Source organism: Pediculus humanus, genomic scaffold (genome assembly GCF_000006295.1).
Source record: "Pediculus humanus corporis 1103172107372 genomic scaffold, whole genome shotgun sequence".
In the NCBI taxonomy this organism is placed as follows: domain Eukaryota; kingdom Metazoa; phylum Arthropoda; class Insecta; order Psocodea; family Pediculidae; genus Pediculus; species Pediculus humanus.
This window is the reverse complement of record NW_002987000.1, coordinates 495,446-519,507: the sequence shown is the minus strand read 5'-3', so window position 1 is coordinate 519,507 and position 24,062 is coordinate 495,446. Positions and strand designations below refer to the sequence as shown.

The 24,062-nt window shown below is 31.0% G+C and overlaps 2 protein-coding genes across 2 annotated transcripts; one reads left to right on the top strand and one right to left on the bottom strand.

The window, feature by feature from the left end:
• Nucleotides 1-11,651: 11,651 nt before the first annotated feature.
• On the top strand, nucleotides 11,652-15,211 carry Phum_PHUM019140 (uncharacterized protein; the record flags this gene model as incomplete). The annotated part of the gene is made up of 9 exons (XM_002422809.1): nucleotides 11,652-11,680; nucleotides 11,961-12,128; nucleotides 12,240-12,422; nucleotides 12,518-12,588; nucleotides 12,685-12,844; nucleotides 13,196-13,380; nucleotides 13,789-13,996; nucleotides 14,469-14,640; nucleotides 15,062-15,211. The coding sequence occupies 9 exons, from the start codon at nucleotides 11,652-11,654 to the stop codon at nucleotides 15,209-15,211; spliced, it is 1,326 nt and encodes a 441-aa protein (XP_002422854.1).
• Nucleotides 15,212-22,412: 7,201 nt separating this feature from the next.
• Nucleotides 22,413-23,405, bottom strand: Phum_PHUM019130 (40S ribosomal protein S17, putative; the record flags this gene model as incomplete). The annotated part of the gene is made up of 4 exons (XM_002422808.1): nucleotides 22,413-22,481; nucleotides 22,762-22,933; nucleotides 23,069-23,220; nucleotides 23,403-23,405. 4 exons carry the CDS (start codon nucleotides 23,403-23,405, stop codon nucleotides 22,413-22,415), a joined length of 396 nt encoding a protein of 131 aa, XP_002422853.1.
• Nucleotides 23,406-24,062: the final 657 nt, after the last annotated feature.

Genomic DNA, 24,062 nt, shown 5'->3' with positions numbered 1-24,062 from the left:
CGGTTTTTTTTTTTTTTTTTTTTTTTTTTTTTTTTTTTTTTTTCATTTTTTCTCGGACCACGTCGATACGTCGTCGTGTCGCGGAACGTTTCCGAATAATTTTAAATTTTAAGTTTTTATTTAGAAAAAAAAAAAATTTACGACCTCGCGTAAAGTAAAATCATCGTCATTATTATTATTATTATTATTATTATTATTGCACTCAGCGTAATTATAATATAACAGAGCATAAAAATAATAATAATAATAATAATAATAATAACAACAACAATATTATTAATTGCATTTTTTTTTCTCTCTCTCTCTGCCTCTCCATTTTACGATATTTAATAAACTTTAAAGTTATTAAGTAACTAGTTCCTTTTTATTATCATTATTATTATTATCATCATCATCATCATCATTATTATTATTATTATTATTATTATTATTATTATTATTATTATTATTATTATTGTATTAATGACAACTACAACAACAAGCAAGCAAGCAAGCAAGCGAGCAAGTTTTCTTTTCAAACAGGCAAGCAAGGTTAGGTTGTTGGTTGGTCGAAGAAACAAAAGTGTACATTTTATTCATTTTATTCACTTTATTTATTATTATTATTATCATTATCATTATTATTATTTCATATACTTTTTTTTTATTTACTTATTTATTTATTTATTTATTTATGACTCGGGCGTAATGTCAAGCAAACATTTACTACGTTTTCCAAGAAGGAAAGAAAGAAAAAACAAAAACAATAATAATAATAATAATAATAATAACGACGTCAACGTTCGTGTCTTTACGTATTTTATATACGCGAATTGTATTACTCGCGAGTAATTTTATTTAAAAAAAAAAAAAAAAAATTAATAATAATAATGATGATGATGATGATGAGGGAAATAAATGTATTCGAGGAAGTGAAGTCTCGTTCTCTCTCTCTCTTTCTCTTTCTATTTCTCTCTAAATGATTGTAGGCGGATTTTTCACGCGAATTCGTTTTTTTCTCTCTTAAAGAATTTAACATCTACTATGTGCAAATAAATACATTTTCGTAATGGCAGAAAGAAAAAGAAAAAGAAAAAAAATAGGAAAAAAAAAAAAAAAAGAAAAAACCTTGACATTTATTACAAGGTGTATATAATAATTATATATACGGCTACCCAGTCTGCAAATTACTTTCTCCCTCGAACATAACATTCTGTTCGTTTTTTTTTCTTTTTTTTTGTTATTTATTATAAACGTTGATTTTTTTTTATTTGCGCACAGTGAGATAGAGAGAGATAGAGAGAGAGAGAGAGTGAGAGAGCAAAACATCAAACTACTTACTCGGATTAGAAAAAAAAAAAAAAAAATTCTTTTACTTAACATTTCGATTAAATATTAAATACGTTTTTCGATTTGTTTCCAAAGGAAAACGACTGAATTCGTTGTTGTTTTATTTAAATTTTTTTTGCTTTTCTTCTCCTCCATTCCTTCCCCTCCTCTTCTCTCGCGCGCGCACTCACGTCATCGCGAAATTTTTTTTTTTTTTTGTTGTCGAAGGAAATCCCATTACGTACTGTTGTAATAATTAATTTAAAAAAAAATGTGGGTCAAACGTAAAAAAAAAAAAAAAAAAAAAAAAAAAGTTATCTAGAATTATCTTTTTCAATGCCCCGACGACCGACGACCTACACAAATACAAACGAAAAGTGTTTGTCTTTGTGTTTGTTGCTGTTGTGTTGCGGTCGTAGTTTTTTTTTTTTTTTCAAATTCCCACTTACGCCCTTCCTTATCCGTTTCCCCCGGGCTCTCTATCACCTCCCGATTATTTTGGCATTAAAAAAAAAAAAAATTGTAATTTCAATTATTATTATCATTATTATTATTATTATTATTTAATTGGCATTTGGAATCGATCGAGTAGAGCAACGTTTGAATTTTATTTTATTTTTTTCTACGGATTCAAGGACGCGGAATTATTATTAGTATTATTATTATTATTAATTTTGTTTCAAATCTCATTCAACCTTTCGATTAGATGGATCATCATCATCATCATTTTAATAAGATTTTAAATATTATCATCATCATCATCATTACTATTACTACTACTGTTTTATTGTATGAGGATACCAACGGAAAGGATCGTTTTGTGCGTGTGCGTGTGCGTTTCTTATTGCGTTCGATGAATTTCGATGGTGACGTCGGTGAAACTTTTGAAAATTTCATATGAAATTGCATAGAGGGAGGGGGGGGAATGATTTACTACGTGTTAAATAACGCCCCATCGTTTATTTATATTTTTCAATGACATGCGAAGAGAACCCGCCCCTGAAAAAGCGATTTTTGGTGGCAGAAAAAGAGGTTCATCATTTACCAAGACACGGGATGAAGAGAGAGAGAGAGAGGGGGGGGAAGGGGAGAAAAGCTTTTCTCTCGTCGAACACGGCGGAAATCCTTATTCTCTCTACGATCTCATTTTCTCACAAAACTCATTGCGCAGCCATGAGAACCTAATAATGTTTTTAAATTAAAAAAGGAAAAGGTTACGACGTCGCGTTTTTAAAAGTTTATCTTTACCTTGTCGAAAAAGAGAGAGAGAGAGAGAGAGAGAGAGAGTGACTAACGGCCTTTACTTTTTATATAACAAAGAAAAAAAATCGCCTTGCATTTAACCATATTTTATTTATAAACATTAAACTTTTTTTTTTTTTTTTTTTTATAAATATGGATTTTTTAAATATTGTAATAAACAATTTCATTTTTTTCGATTTGTTTCGAGAATTTTTGGCGGGAAAATTTTTTTAAAATTTTCGTTCGATTTTTTTTTCGTAAATAAAACCTTCCCGAAAATGTGGGTTGTTTCCTTTTGTATTATTATTATCATTATTATTATTAATGTATTGTTTTGTTGTTGTTGTTGTTGTTTGATTTATACGGTGTCAAAAAATTGTAAAAGAAAATTATTATTGAAAATTTTTCATGTTGAATCGATTGTTTAAAAAAAAAAAAAAAATCTGGGCGTTACAAATCGAAAGCCTAAATTTTTCGTTGCTTTTTTTTTTGCTAGACTTTTTTTTAATTGTCATCGTCATCATCATCATCATCATTATTATTATCATCATCGTTTAATGTTTTATAAGAGGCGTAGGAAAGAAAGAAAAGTTAGAAAAACAAGAACAAAACGGTTAATGATGAATGAAAAAAAAAAAGGAAAAGAATGAGTGAGTGTCACTACTTAAAAGATTAACAAAAAAAAAAAAAAAACGAAATGAATTGTGAAACATGTGGCAGCAAATACAATTGAATGGTGGAGAGATTTTGAGTATTAAAATACTGGGAGCATAATAAATTGAGTCCCCCCATTCCACTCCACCCACTCCCCCTCCCCAACCTAATAATAATGGTCGTATCAATGATAACGGAAAAAAAAAAAAAAAAAGATCTCCCGTGATTGATTTGTCCTTCGGGTATTTTCCCATATAAACACTTTGCATTAACGTGTACACGCGTATGCGTGTAAGCGGGCAAGCACGCACGCGCACGCACGCACACACGCACACGTATTTACGTACGGGATGATAGAAGGTTTGAATGTGCTCCGACGGAGAGGAGGACTTAATTTTTGTGGGAATGATTTTATTATTATTATTATTATTATTACTACTACGACCGACACGAGGAAAAGTCAAAGGCGAGAGGGGGAATGGGAATGGTGAGGGAGGGGGAGGGGGTAATTTTTTGTTTTATTCGGAAAAAAGACGAGGAGGAGAATTGTTGGGAGAATGGCGGCGACGCGAATCGATGACGATTTATAAAAACGGAAGTGTTTGTACGATAGAGAGAGATGAAGAGAAATGGGGGGGGGGGAGAGAGAGAGAAGAAAAAAAAAATTTAAATTAAATTCGCCTTATAGGCATCTATCCGATCTAAGACTGACTGACTGACTGACTGACTACATTCTTCGTAATATTTAATAATTATAATGACACACAAATGTGAAATTAAATTTCACGTCAAGTTTAAATGTTACAGTGAGAGTTGGTTTGTTTGTTTGTTGGTTGTTTGGTCGGTCGGTCGATCGGTCGGTCGGTCGAAAACGGTTGTTTTGTTGTTTTAACGTTTTACTTTTAATACACGAAAAATTTGTCAAAAAATTATTATTATCATTATTATTACAAATTTTTTTTCAGTTAAAGTCGTTTAAGGTGTAGTCGAACGCAGGCTTTGTAAATTATTATTATTATTATTATTCCTTCTTCTGCTACTACTACTAATAATAATAATAGTAGTGGTGGTAGTAATTAATTTTGTACGAATGGAGAATATCCTTAGCTTGAGTTACAAAAAAAAAAAAAAAAAAGAGGAAAAGGAAAAGGAAAATCGTTTCGAGTTGGGAATTTTTTTTAAATTCTTAAATGCGTTATTACATTTTATCATCATCATCATCATCATCATCATTATTATTATTATTATTAGGAAAAGGTAATTAAAAAACTCTTTGACGTCAGATCTTTCAACTTTAGTTCAGGGCACAAAAGTTTCCGTCGAATATTGCGGGAAATTTAATTTTGAATCACTTTTTAACCTTTTCCCTTTTTTTTTTTTTTTAGCGTATTAAATTTGATTTCCGGTTTGTTTTTTTTTTTTTTTTTTTTTTTTGCAAAAGGTTTAACTTTGACGTTCGCGAACGGGAAATTTTATTTAAAATTATTTTTTCCTCTCTCTCTCTCTCTCTCTTTTTTTCTTTAGCTTTGGCAAACCGGTTTCGTTTGGGATTTTTTTTTCTTTTTTCTTTCTCTTTTTTTTTTAAATTTAAAATGGATTTTAATCCGTAGCGTTATGTAGAATCATTATTATTATTATTATTATTATTATTATTAATATAAGTTCCGCCTCTTAACACATCCGTCAAAATGGCCGCCGACACACGAACGGTGACATAATTATTTTTGTAATTGTAAATACGAATTTTTTTTTTTTTTCGTTTAAAAAACATGGTTCGTGCGTACGCGGAACTTAATCGGTGCGTGCGTGTGTGCGTGTGCGTGTGACAGATTTTAATTTTAAATTTTTATTAAAATGGTATTGGTTAAAAAAAAAAAAAAATGTTTCGTTTTGTTCCGTTTTTTTTTTTTTTTTTTTTAATCGTTTACGACCTCGTTTTTTATTTATTATAAATATCGGTCCGGTTAAAAATTATTTTAATTTTTTTTTTTGCCACCATTTTGTTTTTCGCGTTCGATTTCGTTGAAAATAACAATGATTATTATTATTATTATTATTATGCCGTCGTGTCTGTCGGATGATTGTTGTTGTTTTTTTATTGTGCACGATTTGGCGTTTTTGTCGATATGGCGATGTATCCACACACACACACACACACACAGACGCACGCACGCACGATTGAGGAAGGCGTTTAAATTAATTAGCGCGTCGTACGTGGATCCCGTTTTTTTTTTTTTTTATTTCGACAAAGTCCATTCCGTGATCGTTTAACCTTCAAATCTTCTGGATCTGAATTCTAAGAGAGAGAGAGAGAGAATATGTTGGAAGAATTGACCCCCAGAGATCAAGACCAGGAGGGAAGGATGAAAAGGAGGAGGGGAAAAATCGTGTTCTCGATTCAAATGTAGGGAATTTTTTTTTTTTTTTTTTTTCAAAGGTTTTTCAAAGTTTCTTCTACTTAATTTTTTGTGTATTCCCTCCTTCCCTCCCCCACCTCCCCCGTTTATATTAAATAAATAAAAATTTTGCGTTTGTCGCGTCGCGAAAAAATAATAATAATAATAATTTTTATTCAACGCGTTACACATCGATCGTTACCTGGCATATCGTTAATAAATTATACGAAAAAAAAAAAATAGAACGGGCGAAGGCAAAAGTCGTGTAGAAAGATGGAAAGAAAAAGAGAGAGGGGGAGGGAGGGGGAGAGAGAAAACTACTCGAAGTATGAACGATATAAATAAATTGATAACGCGCGCGTTATTACGTAATTTTTCTTTTTTTTTTGCGGGTTTTGTGGAAACCTTTTTTTCCCCCCTTTCCTCCCTGTTCGTTTCATTCACCGTTATTAAATGAAAAAGAGGAGGAGGGGAAAAGGGGGAAGGGGGGACAGTGCTGCCACTTTACCTCGATTCGTTGTATCATTTTTTCCGTGGCAGTAGTGAGTGATGATTGAGCAACGCAATCGTCGGAGACCAGTTTCTCGTATATGTGGTATTCATCATAAGCAATCGCGATTGTCCTTCGTAAAAAAAAATAAAAAATTTCAATTGCTTAATTCGTACATTAACGTAAAAACTTTATTCTTAACGTTTCCTCCTCCTCCTCCTCCCCTCCCTCCCTCCTTCCCCGACATTTTTATCCCGTTCGTCACGCGTTCAAGTTCGCGTTAAACGTTTTTTGTAACCTTTTTTTTTATTTTGGCATCCGATCAGTCGGAGAAATTAAATAAAAATTCGTGCAATTATTATTATTATTATTATTATTATTATTATTATTAATGTTATCGTGGTCGTAGTAGTAGTAATAGTCATCGTCGTCGTCACTAAAATTCTAAAAAAATTATTTACACGATAAAATTTTTAAAAAATTTATGTTGTTGTGTGTGTGTGTGTGTTAAGTTGAATCAACTAATAATGATAATACGTTACGTTGCTCTCTTTGGCAAACGTTTCATTCGTCGATTTATCGACCTTCGACGAAAGAATTGAAAATTCATTTAAATGAAAAAAAAAAAAAAAAAAATTTCGCGTTTTGATCCGCGCCTACTTTTTTTAAAAGTTCAAACGGATGCCAAAAAAAAAAACGAGAAAAAATTGAAAGTGAAACATAAAGAATTGCGTTCGGTGTTGCGTTTTACAATTTTTTAGGTAATTTAAGTACATAAAATTTTATTAAAAAAGGAAGACGCGAGAGTACGTAAGTTAATTACGGAAAGAGAGAGAGGTGACGTCATTAATAACCGTTCGCTTTATTTGTTTTCCCCGAATCAGTCATTCATCCATCGTTGTTTTGTGCGCGTGTGTGTGTGTGTGCGTGAGTGCGTGGCTTCCCTGTCTGATTCAACAGGCCTCCCCCGTCCCGTTTTCGTTCCTGCTTTGTTTCCCCCCTTCTCCCACTTCACCAGAGTAAAAAAAAAAAAAAAAGGAAAAACAATGGGACTTAATCGTTTTCGTTAAGGTCGGAAAATTGTATCAGTTTTTTTTTTTTTTTAATTCATTCGTTTGTTATTATTATTATTATTATTATTATTAATTGATTGCTCGAAAAAAAAAAAAAAAACAATTGTCGTTTGTTGTTTTGATTGTTGCGATTGTTGTTGTTGTCCGTAGGTAATTTTTTTTTTTTTTTTTTTTTTGTAAGAAAACGCGTGTGAGTATGTTAATGTATTGAAACACTATTAAAAATTGAATCATTATTTTTTGTCTCTCTCTCTCTCGTTAAAATAATAATAATAATAATAGTAATGTCGTCACAGGTTTTTGGTGGTCGCGAATTTTTCCCTCGTGAAGTGAGTGGGGGGCGATGGGCAGGCCACGAGCTGTCGTTCGCGTTTTATTCCCATTTTTTTTTTTTCCCACCCGCGAGAATTTTTATTTATTGGCGTGCGGTTCGTTATCTAAACAGGTGAATTAATCGTGATTAACGACAGGAAATTCGGAAAATTCAACGACAGGAATTAAATTATAAATTAATCAGGTGGTGGTGGTTGTGTCGTCATTTTTAACACGTTTTCCGATGGAAAATTAATCGATTATAATCCGTAAAATTTTCGTGACGGATTTTTTTTTTTTTTTTTTTACTCTATCGATCAAAATGTTTGCGTGAGGAGGATTTTAATTTTAAAAATTCAATAAGAAAAAAAATTGGGGGGAGAGAGGGGTGCGTCGAAACTCGGGGGGGGGGAAATTGTGCGAAAAGTCGTGAATATCGCGATTCGAATTTTTTCTACTTCTTATTTCTTGCCGTAGGCGTTAGCTATGAAATGCATTTGCTCCCTGCACAATCGCTTTCTCCCCACGCACACATGCATTTCCTACTACGCACGGATAATACGTACGTACGCACGCACGCACGCACGCGTATATGGTAAAATTTTTTAAAGTTTTTTTATTTATTTATTTTTTTTTTACGTACGATTATGATTCAGCGGCAATTAAGAGAAAGAAAGAAAGAAAAATGGCCGATCGTTCGTTCGTGGCGATTTTTTTGTCACTGCCAAATAATAACACGAACTAAATTTCTTCCTTCTTCTTCTTCTACTTTTTTTTTTGTGTTGGGAGGTTTCCAATGTAAATGGTAACAAGAGAAAAAAAGGAAAATTTCGAAGAAGAAAATTTTCCCGCGACAGCTGATGATGATGATGATTAACAAAATTGTTTTTTCTGTTTTTCCTATTTAAAATTTTTTAAAACCGTTTCGTAGAATCCGCATTAAATATTATTATTATTATTATTATTATTATTATTATTATTATTATTATTATTATTATTATTATTATTATTATTATTATTCTTTGTTGCTCTTTTGTTTAATGTGCGAGATGTTGGTAAAGTGAATTTTCACGTTGCCAACGTGAGAAAAAAAAAAAATTTAAATTGATGGAATAATTTTTATTTACGCAATTTCCCGCGTTTTTTCATTTTTCTTTTTGAAATGATGAGTAAAAAAAAGTTTATTTTCCTTTCTCTCTCTCCCTTTCTTTCTCTCTCTCTCTCTCTCGTTTCGATTTACTAAATTTTTTCAAAAGAGTTAAATTTGGAATAGGTTTTTTTTTTAAAAAAAAAAAAAAAAGGAAAAAGGTTTTGTGAAAGTTGTAAAATGTTTCAAAGGTTTGAAAAACTCTTTTAAATTTAAATTTTTCCCAAGTAGAAAAAAGAAAAAAAAAGTAGGGGGCGGGTCTGGGCGGGGAGAAAAGTTAAAAGATGAGAAACGAAGCGAAACAAAAGAATAAGAAAGACAGGGAGAAAGAGAGAGTGAGAGGGATAAAAGGAAAAGGTTTTTCTTCCTCTATGTAGTAAAACAATGTTTATAAAAAGGAAAGGAAAAAAGTTTTTCGAATTCTAAAAAAAGGTTCGAATAAAAAGTATAAAAAGAAGAAGAAGAAGACATTATCCGAATGAATTGTCGTCGGTGAACTTTTGCCACGCGCTTTCGGTTTTCTTTTTTTTTTTTTTTTTGTGGGGGGATGATATCAAAATAATAATAATAATAATAATAACTTTAAAAATCGATGATACCAACGATCGTTTATCTAAAGTTGTTGTTCTCGTCGGCGAGAAAACCGGGGGAAGGGGGGAAACGAAATAATAATGGCGTGTAAGTTGTTGTTGTTGCAGGACTTAAAGTGACCCCCCAAAAAAAAAAAAAAATTGATGATGATGATGATTTCATATTGTTTTCCCGACGATTTGAAAAACGTCTTAAACGAAGATTTCCAACCCACGCTATAAAGCAGGACGAAAAAAGATTCGAAAACGTTTGTCGAAATAATTGTCGCGAATTTTCCGTTCGAACAAAAAGAGAGAGATAGAGATAGAGAGAGAAAGGTTACGAAAAGGTTGCAAGAGCAAGCACGTCGTCGTATCTTTACTGATAATGCAATCAAAACGTTTCGAAATTTTTTTTTTTTTTTTTTGATAAAAGGTGAATTAACAATATTTAAAATCTTTAGATTTTCGATAATTTCGATGTTGATGACGTACGAAGGTCTCCTCATATCTCTCTCTCTCTCTTTCTCTTCTTACATCAATCACAACTCGTACGATGATGATGATGATGATAATTTTCACTTTAAGAATTTCTTATTGGTGTGCGATAAAAATTGTTGCATTGATAACAATAAAAAAGTGGACGGGTAGATGATGTTTGTCTTCTGCTTTTGGTTTTTGAACGGTTTAAATTTTTTAAATGTGAAAATGAGAGGAGTGAGAAGAGAGAAAGATGAAGATGAAGGAGGTGGAGGTGGAGGGAGAGGGGAGGGGGAAAAAGAATTTTTTTTTAAAGGTGCGATAAAGCGGCGGTTCACCTTCGTTGATTCGCGTAAATTTAAAAAATTTTTCATAATCGGCCTAAAATGCGAAATCAAGGCTGCTTTGTTAAATATATATATAAATATATGTTAAAAATTTGTTGTTGTTGTTGTTTGTAGTTGTTGCTCATGATTCAAAAGTTTAAATGCTCACTTTGATACGGATCAAAGAGGGGTGGGGAGGGGAAGGAAGGGGAGGAGCCACGGAGGAGCCGCGTGGTCAGTCCGTTAAAAATGAGGAAAAACCTTGTTCGTGTACGAAAAGTTGTTCTTTTTTTTAAAAAAATTTTTTTAATACCAGGAACTCCTCGTAATTTTAGAAAAATAATAATAATAATAATAATAATAATAATTACGAAGGGCTTTAATATCAAAAGTAATGAAAAAAAATTACGTTATCGATAATGATTGTTAAGGGGAGGGGAAGGAGGAGTAGGAGGAAGAGAAGGAGGACCCATTGTTTTTTTTTGGTATTGTTCACGTTTTTAGTAATAATTGATATTTTCCGGATATTTTTTTTTTTTGTTCGTGGTAGCAGAACCGTTGGTTTGTTTTCAAAAAAAAGTCTAAGAAATGTACGATTTTTTAAATTTAAGGTTTTTCTTTTTTATAAAATCAAAGAGAGAAAGAGCGAACGTACGAGAGAAGGTTTTTTTTCTTCTTATTATTACTTATTTTCCTCCGCTTTTTCCCTCGTTTTCTTCTCCTGCGATATTTTCTTCCCTCCCTCTCTCCTTCCTCCCTCTCTTCCCCCGTTCGCTTCTTTCCACGTTCGTTTCTGTGCTCCTTCGCGTTTTTTTTTTTTTCCTGACGTTTCGTACTCTCCTCCCACGCAAGAGGAAAAAAAAAAAAAAAAACTCAATTTTTGTTTAAAAAATTTTTTTTATTCCGCCTCGTTGAAATTTTTTTTCATACACGTAAAAGACAAAAAAAAAAAAAAAAAAAAAATTTTTTTAATTTGCGAATTAATCAACGAACGAACGTACGAACGTGGGAGAAGGGGGGGGGGCAGAAACACGTTCGGAGCGATTTTAACGATTTTTTTTCCCCGATCGAACGGAATTTTTTTCTTTGGCACTACGAGTTTTTGATGATAACGTTTTTTTATCCGGGACACTTTCAAAGTAATGAAAGTAAAATTTTAATTTTACCTGTTTAATTTTTTTTTTTTATAATGCGACGTCAAATATTAGCTTTCACGGATTAAGTTGAAAAAAAAAAAAAAAAAAAAACAAAACGTAAAATAATAATAATAATAATAATAATAATGATGATGATGATGATGATGATGATGATGACGATGACGGATAAGAAGAGGAGATGTCGAACAAGTTATTTATCGATCGTCGTCGCATCGTTTCCGTCACTGGATTTTTTTTTTTTTTTTTCGGTAAATTCTAAATAGGGGGGGGGCGTTCGAGTAGAGTGCGTGTACGCACGCACGCACGCACGCACGCACGCGAGAGTTGGTTTAACGTCGGAATTTTTGTAAAATAAAAGAATAAGAAAAATGTAGTTTTTTTTACATCTCGTGTCGAATCCATTAATTTTAACATAGAGAATGACAATCACTATCTGGCGGTTGTTTGGTTGTTTGGTCGGTCGGTCGGTCGGTTGGTTGCTTACTTACTTTCTTTTAATGCGCAAGGCCGAGCGAGCGAGATATATGTAAAAATTGATTTTCTAATAATGCCATTTCGAAATCTTTCTTTTCTCGTTCTGGTTTTTTTTTTTTTTTTTTTTTTTTTCTTATTTTTATTTATTACGCTGCACTTTAGGCGACGTATTGCGATCGATTTTTTTTTTTTTTTTTTGTAAAACGTGCAACCTTTTTATTTTTCTTTTCTGATAAAAATCATTTTTTTTTTTTTTTTTTTTTACAGTATTTAACCATACCGTCACTGCAAGGCCCGTCCTCACGATCACAGATTTTTAATTTTACCGTAAGTCTCAATGCCGACGAGGGAACGTTCGAATGCTTGCAAAGCAAAGGGAGCCGAGCTCTCGAATCATGCGGACCTTTGTCTCACACAATGTGCATTCAAGCCAAGGAAGATGTTTACGAAGCCACGAGAAATCGAATGGCTGAAGTTGAAGAGCAGCAGAAGAAAAATCGGTACGTCGAAACGAAGGGGAAAGGGGAGGGAAGGGAGAGAGGGAGGGAGAAAGGTGCGGATTGTTTTATTATTATTATTATTAATTTTCTGCGTTTTTCATGACTTGGCAGTACTCAAGTTATATCGAACGAAGCTGAATTTCGGCGTAAAGTACCTGGATCTTCATCTCATCCCATTAGGTCTTATCCCAACGTGACAGGTCCCTCAAAAATAAAGCCATTTCATTCGAGAATAGTATCAAATAATCATGCTCAAAAATCAGGAAATCCTGAAATCATGCGGAGGCCTTTAAGGTATGGGAAAAAACATAATAATAATAATTTTACATCGGTTATAAAATATTTGAATTTTTTTTTTAACCGTTTGTTGTTTGTTTGTTTGTTTGCAGGGAAAGAGTGATTCATTTGTTGGCTCTCAGGCCGTACAAGAAGCCAGAGTTATGCGATAGAATGAGTCGAGGTATTTGCCGATGACAATTTGTTTTACACATATATATTATTTATTCTTCTTCTTTTTGGTTTGGTTGAAGCTGACGGTAAAAGTTTTTCGTTTTAGATGGACTAAGTGAAAAAGATAGGAAACTTTTGCCGCAAGTACTGTCTCAGGTGGCCAAATTAGGAACGGATAACGCTTTTCATCCCATTAGGGGAATATGGAATGACGTTCAAGAGGACTGGCCGTTTTACACGGATCAAGATAGGCAAATATTAAGACGGTAAGTGTTGGTTGTGGTGGTGGTGATGGTTGGCAAATTGGCAGGTAAAAGAGAGATAAGAATAAGATCCTTTCTTCTGAAAGGGGAATAATTGAAGGAGGTTAAATACAATTTGCCAATGCAGGTCAAGTACGTTTCGCCAAAGGCGAAGACTGGGTTTTGACGACTATAGGTTATTATTTAACAATATTGATACGAAAGAAAATTTATTTATCGCGAGCTCAATAATATTGTTCGATTAATTGCAAATTTTTTTTCTTTTTGTTCGAATTTGACCTTGAAGGTGAATAAAATTTCTCAATAGACGTTTAACATTTTCATTTTTCAATTTTCATTTTTTTTTTTTTTAAGGCGTAAACCTCAGAATTTAACTCCTCCGGGGAGTAGCGATACTGGGAGTACGGGAAGTGGTCAATCGCCAACCAGCACTCATCCCGGAAGCCCTCCGTCAATCATTCAAGGGGCTCCCAAACGTCCGGGATACCATGAAGGAGCCGACGGAATACAGTCCAAGAGACGTAGGATTTCTCACTATTGTAAACCACAGGTAGATAATTACAGGCCTCCTCAGGAATCCGTCATAGACAATTACCACAATCACCACCATAACAATCACCACCATCATCATCATCACCACGATGACGATGCGGAGGAAACGCCGCCGGTTAACGTACGAAACCGACCCTACGGTGTTGACAACGTCAACACGAACGTCAACGCCAACGCCAACTCCAACTCCAACAACAACAGTAACGCGGGCTACGGTTTCGACGATAGGAGAAACAGGCGACTGGAAGAAGACTTGCGTAAAAAAGAAGATCGGGGTTACGTAGCTAAAAACATTAGTGATTCTAAAAAATCTAATAGTGTTGCTAGTGATTTTAATAAAAGACCTAATAATAATAATAATAATAATAATAATAATAATTACGGTGGGAACGAAGTGAAAGAAACAATGGGTATGAATAATTATTTAAATGATAATACAAAATTGATGTACGACCGAAAGCTTGAGGAGAGTGTGAAACGTGCGGATAGCCCCGCAACCGTGACAAGCTCTCAGCAACAAATGGAAGCCATGAGGTCGAAATACGATTATTCCGATACGAGAACTAAATACCAGAATTCGGATACGATTCAGGAGAACACCGTGTCCGCATCGGACACGGTCCCTGACTACATCACGTAAGTCATCGTATTTATCAAATTTTTTTATAAATTTTATCGCTTATCCGTTCTAAACAAAAAGTCCCCGTCGGAATTGAATGAAAGAAAAAACAAAAAAAACGAACGTACATCAACAACGAACGTACGTTCATTGACTCTAGATAATCCCAAAGTTTAATGATATTATTAACAATTTCATAGAAAAAAAAAAAAAGGAATTTCCCGAGGGAAAACGGTGGATTGGCTTAGTCAGTTCATGTTTTCCCCCTCCCCCTTTCCTTTCTTTCCCCCCATTATTCTTAGGAAAAAGGAGACGACGACCACGCAAAAAAAAAAAAAGAAAAGTTTTGCCGGAACGCCGCGACGTTCCATTTTCATTCATTTCATTTTAATTATTTTTATTACGTAATCTTGATGACGTCAGTGATGATTGTTTTTTTTTTTTGTTTTCCGACAGAAAATACACGACAATTACCAACGACGCACAGAGGCGTCAATACAAGGAAGAATTCATATCTTGCTATCCGGAATACAAGGCTTTGCACGCGAACATGGATAAAGTAACGCAGAAATTTTCAAGACTAAAAGATGAACTCTCTAAACACGATAAAACAAGCAAAGAATTCAGGGTAAGAAAAAAATGGAAAGAGAGAGAGTGAGAGAGAAAGAGGAAGAGGAAGATGGAGAGAGAGAGAGAGAGAAAGAAAGAAAGGAAAAGTGCGAACGCTCACGCGTTCGTTCCCTTTTATCATTTTATTTCATTTCATTTCGGGTCGTTTAATTTTCAAGTCACACCCGAACGCGTCCCGTTCGATTCGTTTCGTTGAAAATGGAAAATTGAAAAACTTTTCTTTTTCTTTCTTTTTCTTTCTTTCTTTCTTTTTTTTCTCTTTTTTCTTTCGGTTGTGGGAAAAACTTCCGGAGTGAAAAAATAACTGTCGGTGTCATATCCCGTCGGGAACGAGTGAAATTTTCATTCCTTCCCGGTTTTTTTTTTTTTTTCATGTTTTTCCCTTTTTCACGATTTTTTTTTCCTTTTTTTGTTTCCAGGATTTAAATAAGCTCATTAAATCCGAGTATAACGACAGACTGGCGGACAAAACTTATCAGGAAGAGAAAAAGAGGTTCTACTACCTACACGGAAAATTGAGTAGGATAAAAAAATTGGTGTCGGAATACGACGAAACGGCTTATTATTAAAAAAATAATTAATAACGTCTACTGCTAATCTAATCAATGAATTCGGAGAGAGGGAGAGAGGGAGGGAGGGAGGAAAAAAAACGAAAAATTTTCCTTTTGCAATCATTATTATTATTATTGTTGTTGTCGTTGTTGTTGTTATCACACACACATGCATTTTCATAGCGTTTCGGATATCAGTATTAAAAAAGTGAAAAATGAAATGAGTGCTGCTGCTGTCGCCGTCGGTGCTGTCGCTGCTCCGGGAAAATAAAAGAAAAGAGGGAGGGAAGAGGAGGGAAGAAGGGGAGGGAAATCCGTCGGATCACGCAGTTCAGGTTTGTTCGTATTTTTTTTTCTATCTTTTTCGTTTAGTGGAATCGACGGGAGGGGGTATTTGAAAACTCGTATCGATATCGAATCGAACGGTATAAATTTCTGGGAAAAAAGGGGGGAGGGAGGTGGAGGGAAGGAAAAATAAAACTATTTGCGAATTTTCTAAATTTTTTTTTTTCGTTTTTTTTTTTGGCGATTTTTGGTTTGAACGCGCGCACGAACGCACATTAATTTCGTTTAACCGTTCGATTTTTTTTTTTTATTTTCCCTCCCCTCCCCTTTCCCTCCCCTCAATTCCAAGCACGGAGGAGTGGCAGGCACTCGACGGCGATTTTTTTAAATTAACTTATTTATTATTATTATTATTAATTAATTAATTAATAATCACTCGATGTAACGAATCATCGATTGATTATCGTTTTTTTGTAATTTACGTTTTCTTTTTTTTTTTTTTTATCGTTTCGAATTATTTTACGCCTGGAGAAAGAGAGAGAAAGGGGGTAGGGAGTGGGAGATAAGGGGGTAGGGAGAGGGCGATTTAAAATTAATTAATTCATTTTTCACGCGTCCCGAAAAAAAATTATTTTTTTTTTCCTTCCTTCTCGATCGTTTATTAAACTTATTTAAAATAAATAATTTTTACCTAACGGTGCCAAAATAAATAAATCGAAAATTTATTATATTAAAAAAAAAATAAATAGTTAATTAAGTAAATATTTAATTAAAAGAAGAAGAAGGGGGGTGGGAGAAAACCTGGAATAGGAGGAGGAGGAGGGGGAGGAGAAAAAAGGAGGAAAAAGGAGGAGAAAAGCGTTGTGTCCCTTTCTTTCGGTCATACTTTTACATATATATATATAAAATTTTGGTTGTGGTTGAATGACGTGTGGGGTCCATCTCACTTAACGTTACGTCACACGCGATTGTGTACAGATTTTCCCTTATTGTTTTATTATTATCATTATCATTATCATTATTATTATTTGAATCGGTTGAATTTTAAATTTAAATTATTAATTATTATTATTATTATTATAGTTTTTAAAAAAATAAAATAAAATAGAAAATTACAAAAAAAAAAATAATAAAATAAATAAATGAATGAATAAAAATTATTAAAAAAAAAAAAAAGTTAATAATTAAAAATTATATATATATATTTCATCGACGAAAAAAAAATGATTGATTTGAATTATTAAATACATAAATAAATAAATACATAAATAATTATTAACAAAAAAAATTAAATAAAATAAAATGAAAATAAAAAATAAATAAATAAATAAAATATTAATCGTATTGGAAATTATATTATAAATATTATCATTATTATTATTATCTTTTTCTTCTTTTTATTTATATTATTATTATTATTTTTTAATGTTTTCATTATTATTAATGCTATCGTCGTTATAATTATTATTATTATGATTATTTTCGTTATTGTTATTATTAATAATAAAAAAAAGGGCGTGAGACGTAACGTGATGGGGGGAGTGGGCCCCCCACTCATTGATTATAAATATATATATATGTGTATATTATATATATATATATTTATATACATATAGATAAAAAATTATTATTATTATTATTATTATTATTAATTTTTAAATTGTTTGTACATTATTAATTTTTTTTTTTTTTATTATTATTATTAATAAGCGAAATGGATTTACCGATGAAGACATGGCGCTCACTAATGTTGAATCGTTTTATTATTATTATTATTATTATTATTATTATTATTATTAATTATTATTATTATCGTATTTGTTGTTTTTTTTTTTTTTAAATGGTAATTAACTGAAAGTAAAAGAAAAAAGAAAAGAAAAAAGTTACGAGTGACGTCAAAATGTAATTAATATTATCGAACTGAACATAATGGCAATCGAAATGACGATGATGATGATGATGATGGTGATAATAATAATAATAATAATAATAATAGTGAAGATGATGATGACGACGATGACGATGATGGTAACAATTAATTAATTATCATTATCATGGCGGTCGTTGTTATCAATCGAATAAATAAATAAATAAATAAAATATTGTAATCATAGTTGTGTATGTTGTTGGATGATGATGATGATGATAATTTAAATTATAAATGTACGTTGTATATTAATAAAATTACTTTGGGTCACGGTGTGCGTGCGTGTGCGTGCGTGCGTGAGTGCGTGCGCGTGTGCGTTTGTATAAAATGTGAAAAAATAATGCCAAGTGAAAAGACACTCAAGCGAGCGACGACGATGATCGTAGTGAAAAAAAAAACCAGTGGATTTTAAACTTTATTATTATTATTATTAAATTTTTTCTTTTTGTTCGAACTGATTGCTTTATTATTATTATTATTATTATCGTTGTTGTCGTTGTCGTTGATTTTTGTTTGTTTGTTTTCGAATGAAATTTTCTTATCATTATTATTAAATTTTTTTTTTTTTTTAAACCGTTGCCATAATTTTTTTAATTAAATTAATTCATTCGAATTTTATTATTATTATTATTATTATTATTAATGCGATTCCGCAGTGTGATCACTTGGCAATATTTTCCCGTATTATTATTATTATTATTATTATTATTATTATTATTATTATTATTATTATTATTAAATTATTGTTAATCACGTGGCCAAAATTTTTTGCTGTCGGGTAGTTTTTAAAAATTTTTTATTCGTTTGTTTGTTTGTTTGTTTTTTTTTTTTAATTTTTTTCTTATGGTTATTATTATTATTATTATTAGTTTTTTTTAATGTTCGAGTCGATGTTGTTAATAATAATAATAATAATAATAATAATTGAAAAATGTGATAATGAGAATTTTTTTTTAAAAGTATTTAATGTGTGTCAAGAAGATTGAGATGAAAATTTTCAAACTCGTAATCGGCTACGACGATATCGATGATACATGCGGCTGTTGTTGTTGTCGCCTGTCGTCGTTTGTCGTTTGTCGTTTTTGGTGAGTTTGAAATCTTTTAATATATTAACAAACAAAACAAACAGATTGTTGCTCATAAGAAAAAAAAACAAAATAATCTCGAACGTTTTTTTTTTTTTTTATTTCACAAAAGTCGAGTTCGTGAACGGAAGCAAAAATTTTTTTTTTGTTCTTTACAGCAAACGGCAAGCATTCCACTTAATTCTTGAGTAAATTAATATAAATTTACAGCTTCCGTTTCCGTTTCCGTCGTTGTCGAACGTCGCCCTCGAACGTAATAATAACGAACGGCGTTTTTAGTTTTTCGATGAACGGTCCGCGATCCGCCATTTTAAAAAAAAAACGTTTTTTTTTTTTTTTTTTTTTTATCAAACGATTATTATTATTATTATTATTATTGACGATCGATCGTGAGTTAAACTGTCCCGACAGCAAGAAAAGACATTTTATTAATAATGTATAAACTAAAAAAAAAAAAAAAACGATGATGTATAATAAGGCGAATGAAAAAAAAAGAAAAAAGAAAAAGAAAAGAAAAGAAAAAAAAATTATTATTATCCATGAAATTGCGAGAAACCGGAAAGAGAGAGAAATCGTAATAATGATTGGATAAAATAATTTTTTTTCCCCTTTTCTTTCTTTTTCTTTTTCTTTTTCTTTTTAAAAAATCATGTTAACCAAATCTTTGCTTCCAGTATTTAGTCATAAAACAAAAACAAAACAAAAAAAATAAGAAGAAGAAGAAGAGGAAGAAGAAAAAGTTGCATTTTTTTTATCGTCTTTCGTTTTTTTTAGGTTTCGGTTCCTTTAATTTGTTTTTCTCGATAGTGATAAAATTAAAATCATAGAGTAAATAAAATTGATGACGTCGTGGTTGTTTAAACGCACACACACACGCGCGCGCGGTCGACTATTTCCACGTTTTTTTAAAAAAATTTTCTCTCCCTCTCTCTCCTCCCGACGGGAGATTCAATCGACCGAAATTGAAAAATCCGTTGAATAAATCGATCAATCGATTGGATCGATCGATTCGATAGTATCGATTGCATCGAATTCTTTTCTAGTCAGGGAAACGATGAAACTCCGGAAATGATAAAAAAAAAAAAGTGTCGAATTGTCGTCTGCTTTTAACTCGGAAAATTTTGTATTTCTTCTTACAGGTTTATCGATCAATCAAGTCCGCCATTTTTTTCCTTTTTATTATTATTATTAAATTTTTGCTGTAGCATTTAGGTTCAAAACGATCATTCCTTGAATTTTTTTTACTATTATTATTATTATTTCGTTTTAAACATCACATGATTAATTTAATCAAATGACTGATTTCGAAAGGTGCATCACATTCGAATTCTTTCACGTTCTTATAAGAAAGGAAACGAAATTTTTGGCGGTTTTAAAAGTGGATCATACGAAAGGATTATCGTCGGATTATCCTTAATCCGCGTTTTCGATTTTTTTTTCTCTGTGCAGTTTCGAAGAGTTTTTTTTATCCCGCGTTTCCCTTATCACGTACCCTCTTTGTACTTGTTTTCTTTCTGCTTTCCCCCCTCCCTCCCTCCCTCCCTCCACCTTAGTGCCATTCGCTGTATGTATGTATATATATACAGATTTTCTAAAAGAAAATGATTTCGCAATCGAATTTAAACCGAAACCGGAAACGGAAACAACTCAATCAATCAAAAAAATGCAATTTTTTTTTCTTAGGTGTAAAAAAAAAAAAATTAAAAAAAAATAAAATAATAATGATATATGGTATAGAAAAAAAATAAATAAAACACGCATTAATAATAAATAAATAAATAATATAATTATGTAAAAATAAAATTTAAAAAAAAATAAACAAAAAAGAAAAAAGAAAAAATAAAAAATAAAAAAATGGTGGATTTATGGTGACGACCGGATTCGAGTTATGACTGATTAGGTCATTTTGTCGCGTTTTGTCGAAAAAATGTCGGATTAAATTTCGATTTTTTAAAATTTTTTTTTTTATAATTTTTTTTTCGCGACAAAATGACCGCCTTTTTTTTTTTTTAATATATATGTATATACATGTATGCATGCATGTATTATGTATATGTTTATATATATATATATATACATATTTGTGCACACGCATAATAATAATAATTATTATTTTTATCGATAAATTTGACTTCATTTAAAAAAAGAAAAAAAAAAAAAAATGTATTCGAATACGTTTTATTTTATTTTCTTATCTTTTACTTCATATATATTCGTCTCTCTCTCTCTCTTTCTCCCTCTTCTCCTCTTCCTCCCTCCACCCCCATTCGACCGGAAGTTTTGTATTTCGCGTAAAAGCGGAAAATCGTGAAGTAACGGCGAGATTATATCGATTATGATGAAGGAAGGCGGTGGTGGTGGTAGGAGGGACTAAATGAAAATTTTCGGGAAATTTTTTCATCAGTAATATTATTATTATTATTATTAAAGAATTCGGGAAGAAGAGGTGGATTTATTTTAAACGTAGGAATTTTTCTTTTATTCACGAGACGTTTTGATTTGTAACATCCGGCGGAAATAGTTTACAAGGTCAAGTGTTCTTCGCGTCAAAACGTTGAAAATTATTTTAAAATGAATTCAGTTTCAAACGATTAACATTCGCGAGTGGTCGTCTTTTAAAAATACAAAAGTAAATGGAAAATTATAAATTTTATCGTAAAAAAAATTGATTTATATATATTTATAACGTGTGTGAATAGTGTCTTTTTATTTTAAATTTTTTTAATTCGTTTTTTTTTATCGGTAAAATCGAAATTAACGGGAAGTGAAATAAAAAGTTTCCGGTTGGTTGGTTTCTTATGAGACAAAAGCATAAAAATTTTCTTTCCTTTCCTTTTCTTTCTCTACCCCTCCCCCCTTCCCCCCATTTTTTTCCAAAAAAAAAAACATGTATTACTGGAGAAAATACACATTAGGAAATCGGATAAGGTAAGCATTAAATTTAAATATGAACGTATGAAATTATGAGAAAAAAAAAATTTTCGAGAGATTATAAAACGTGGAAAAAAAAAATAAATTAATGGAATTGAATTAATAATGATTGTTAAACAAGAGAGAGAGAGGGAGTAAATGAGGTGTTAAAGATTAAAAAATTATTATTTACATATATAAATATTTATAAAACAACATGAACGAATTGTTGTTGTTTTCTTAAATGAGGAGAAAGAAAAAAAAATTTTTATTAATATAATTACTTTGAAAAAAAAAAGAAAAAGAAAATTCTAGAAATAATATTATAAACGTTATTATGTATCCTTGTAATAATGTATACAACAATTGTTTTGCAAGGTTTAAAAATTTAATTTAATTCTTTTTATTAAAATCTGGAACGATTTCCTTTCACCTTTGATTTCTCCTTGATAAATTTTCTTTTTTTTTTTTTTTGCCAATTATTTTGCAACAACTAATATTAAATTAAATATAATTTTATTATCATTATTATTATTAGTTCGAAACGTTAATAAAATAAGTGAAATGAGTTTACCCTTGTTATGACGGTCGCTTAGTAAAAAAAAAATTTTTTTCCAACTTATTTGACAGTTAAAATGCACACCAAGAAAGGAAGTTTGGAAATAATGTACGTTATGTAATTTTTTTTGAATTATTATAAATAATAACCGTTAATTTCAATCAATCAATCAATCAATCATTCTTATATTTAAATAACAAACTTTACTTAATGTATTTATGTTTTTTTCTTTCTCCAATTGTAATTAAATGTTTTGTCGAATACTCAAAAAGTGAAAACAAAACTAAAAAAAAATAATTTTTTTTAATTATAACAATTGTAAATGTTGACAGGAATGATGATGATGATGATGATGATGATAATGTTGTTGTCGATAAAATATATAGAAAACAATTTTTTAATAATTTTTTTATTATATTAAAATGTAAACATGATTGATACAAAAACTTTTTTTTAAGGTCTTCGTCCAAAAGTTTGAGCAGCTGGTTGTGTGAGTTGCAAACCGCTGATGTTGCTGAATTCCTAAAATCAAAATAACATCATTATTATTATTGTTAAATCACTCGAAACATATTGGCAATTTTGACAAATTGTTTGTTTTTGTTAAAACTCGCTGTTCCTTTTCATTTTTATAAATTTAAACTCATTTATAACCTTATTAGGATACTTTTTAGTAAGGTGATTAAATTATATAAAGAAAATTTGTATCACAATCTAGGGTTGTGAAAGGTTATGAGATGTCGAATGTTTGTAAAAACTCTTTCTTGTTTCTATTCTTATCGAATGAAAATAAAATACTAACCAACATCTTTAACATATCTTTAGTTTCTGGATCTACTTCAATAATATCATGTTCAAGTGCAGATACTTCCGGTACGTAATTATCACGTCTTTCACGTTCTTCTTCTTGAAGTTTTATTGAAATACCTCTAACTTGACTGTGACGTAGCCTTTTCATTAAATGCGTCACGAATCTAAAATAAATAGAGTATTTAAGTCAACATTCAATTTGATAAATGTAAAACGTGGATTTCAATCCGCGAATGAATTCATTTTAATAATAATATTGTATTAAGAAAAAGTGTAATGGCTGACTGTGACCATATTACCCAGCAATTTTATTCCTCAATGGTTTTGTAGGAATGACGGCAATTTCTTCGCATATTCTTTTATTTGTGTGAAAATCCAATGTTAAACGTGTGTAATATTTTTCAATGATATTTCTAGCTGCTTTTTTAACAGTTTTCGTCCTAACACGACCCTAAAAATATGGCATTGTAAACAATTAATATATTCGTTAATATAAATGATTAAAGTGCGTATAAAACTCATTTTTAAAGACGTTCGATGATGAAATTATATAATTAAATAAAATCAACGATAAAACGAATCGGATGTCGGAATAAAAAACGGATAAAATAAAAAAATAAAAATGATTCTCACCATTGCGAATTACTCGTTCACGTAGTACATACAAAACGGTAGAAATATTCTAATCCCACGATAAATTCAAGTTGGCAACACTGTAGAATCTATATGATTGTATTTATTTTTTGTTTTAATAGTAGAAATCATGTTTAGCTTATGTAAAAATACGAGCATGCGTATTTAAAGCGGGAAAACGTAACACAAGTAGAAAATGTCGCCGTAACCAATATTTAAAACAAAAAAAAATATATATATATATTTTTTTATTAATATCATCATCTAAATTTTCGTTTATTTTTATTTACCTGTTTTTATTATACCGTATATAAAATATTACGTATAATTATTTTCACGATGTGATACGGGAATAAACATAAAAGGGAATAAAAAAGGGGGGGAAAAAAGAGAGAATACCGGGAAACGTTTTTTTTTTTTTTTTTCTCGTAAAAATGGGAAAAAATTCGTTTGTTGATGTGAATAAAAGAGAAAAAAACAAATTAATTCGTATAAATATACGTAAACATACGAGTTGTCGTCGCCATTATTATCATCATCGAAGTCGATAAAAAAAAAAATTTTTGCAATGTTGCTTGCACTGTTTGATATCTGCCATTTTGCGTCAGGTGAGTTTTACTGCGAAGAAATGCGAGAGCTATTTGCCAGTTGATTTTCAAA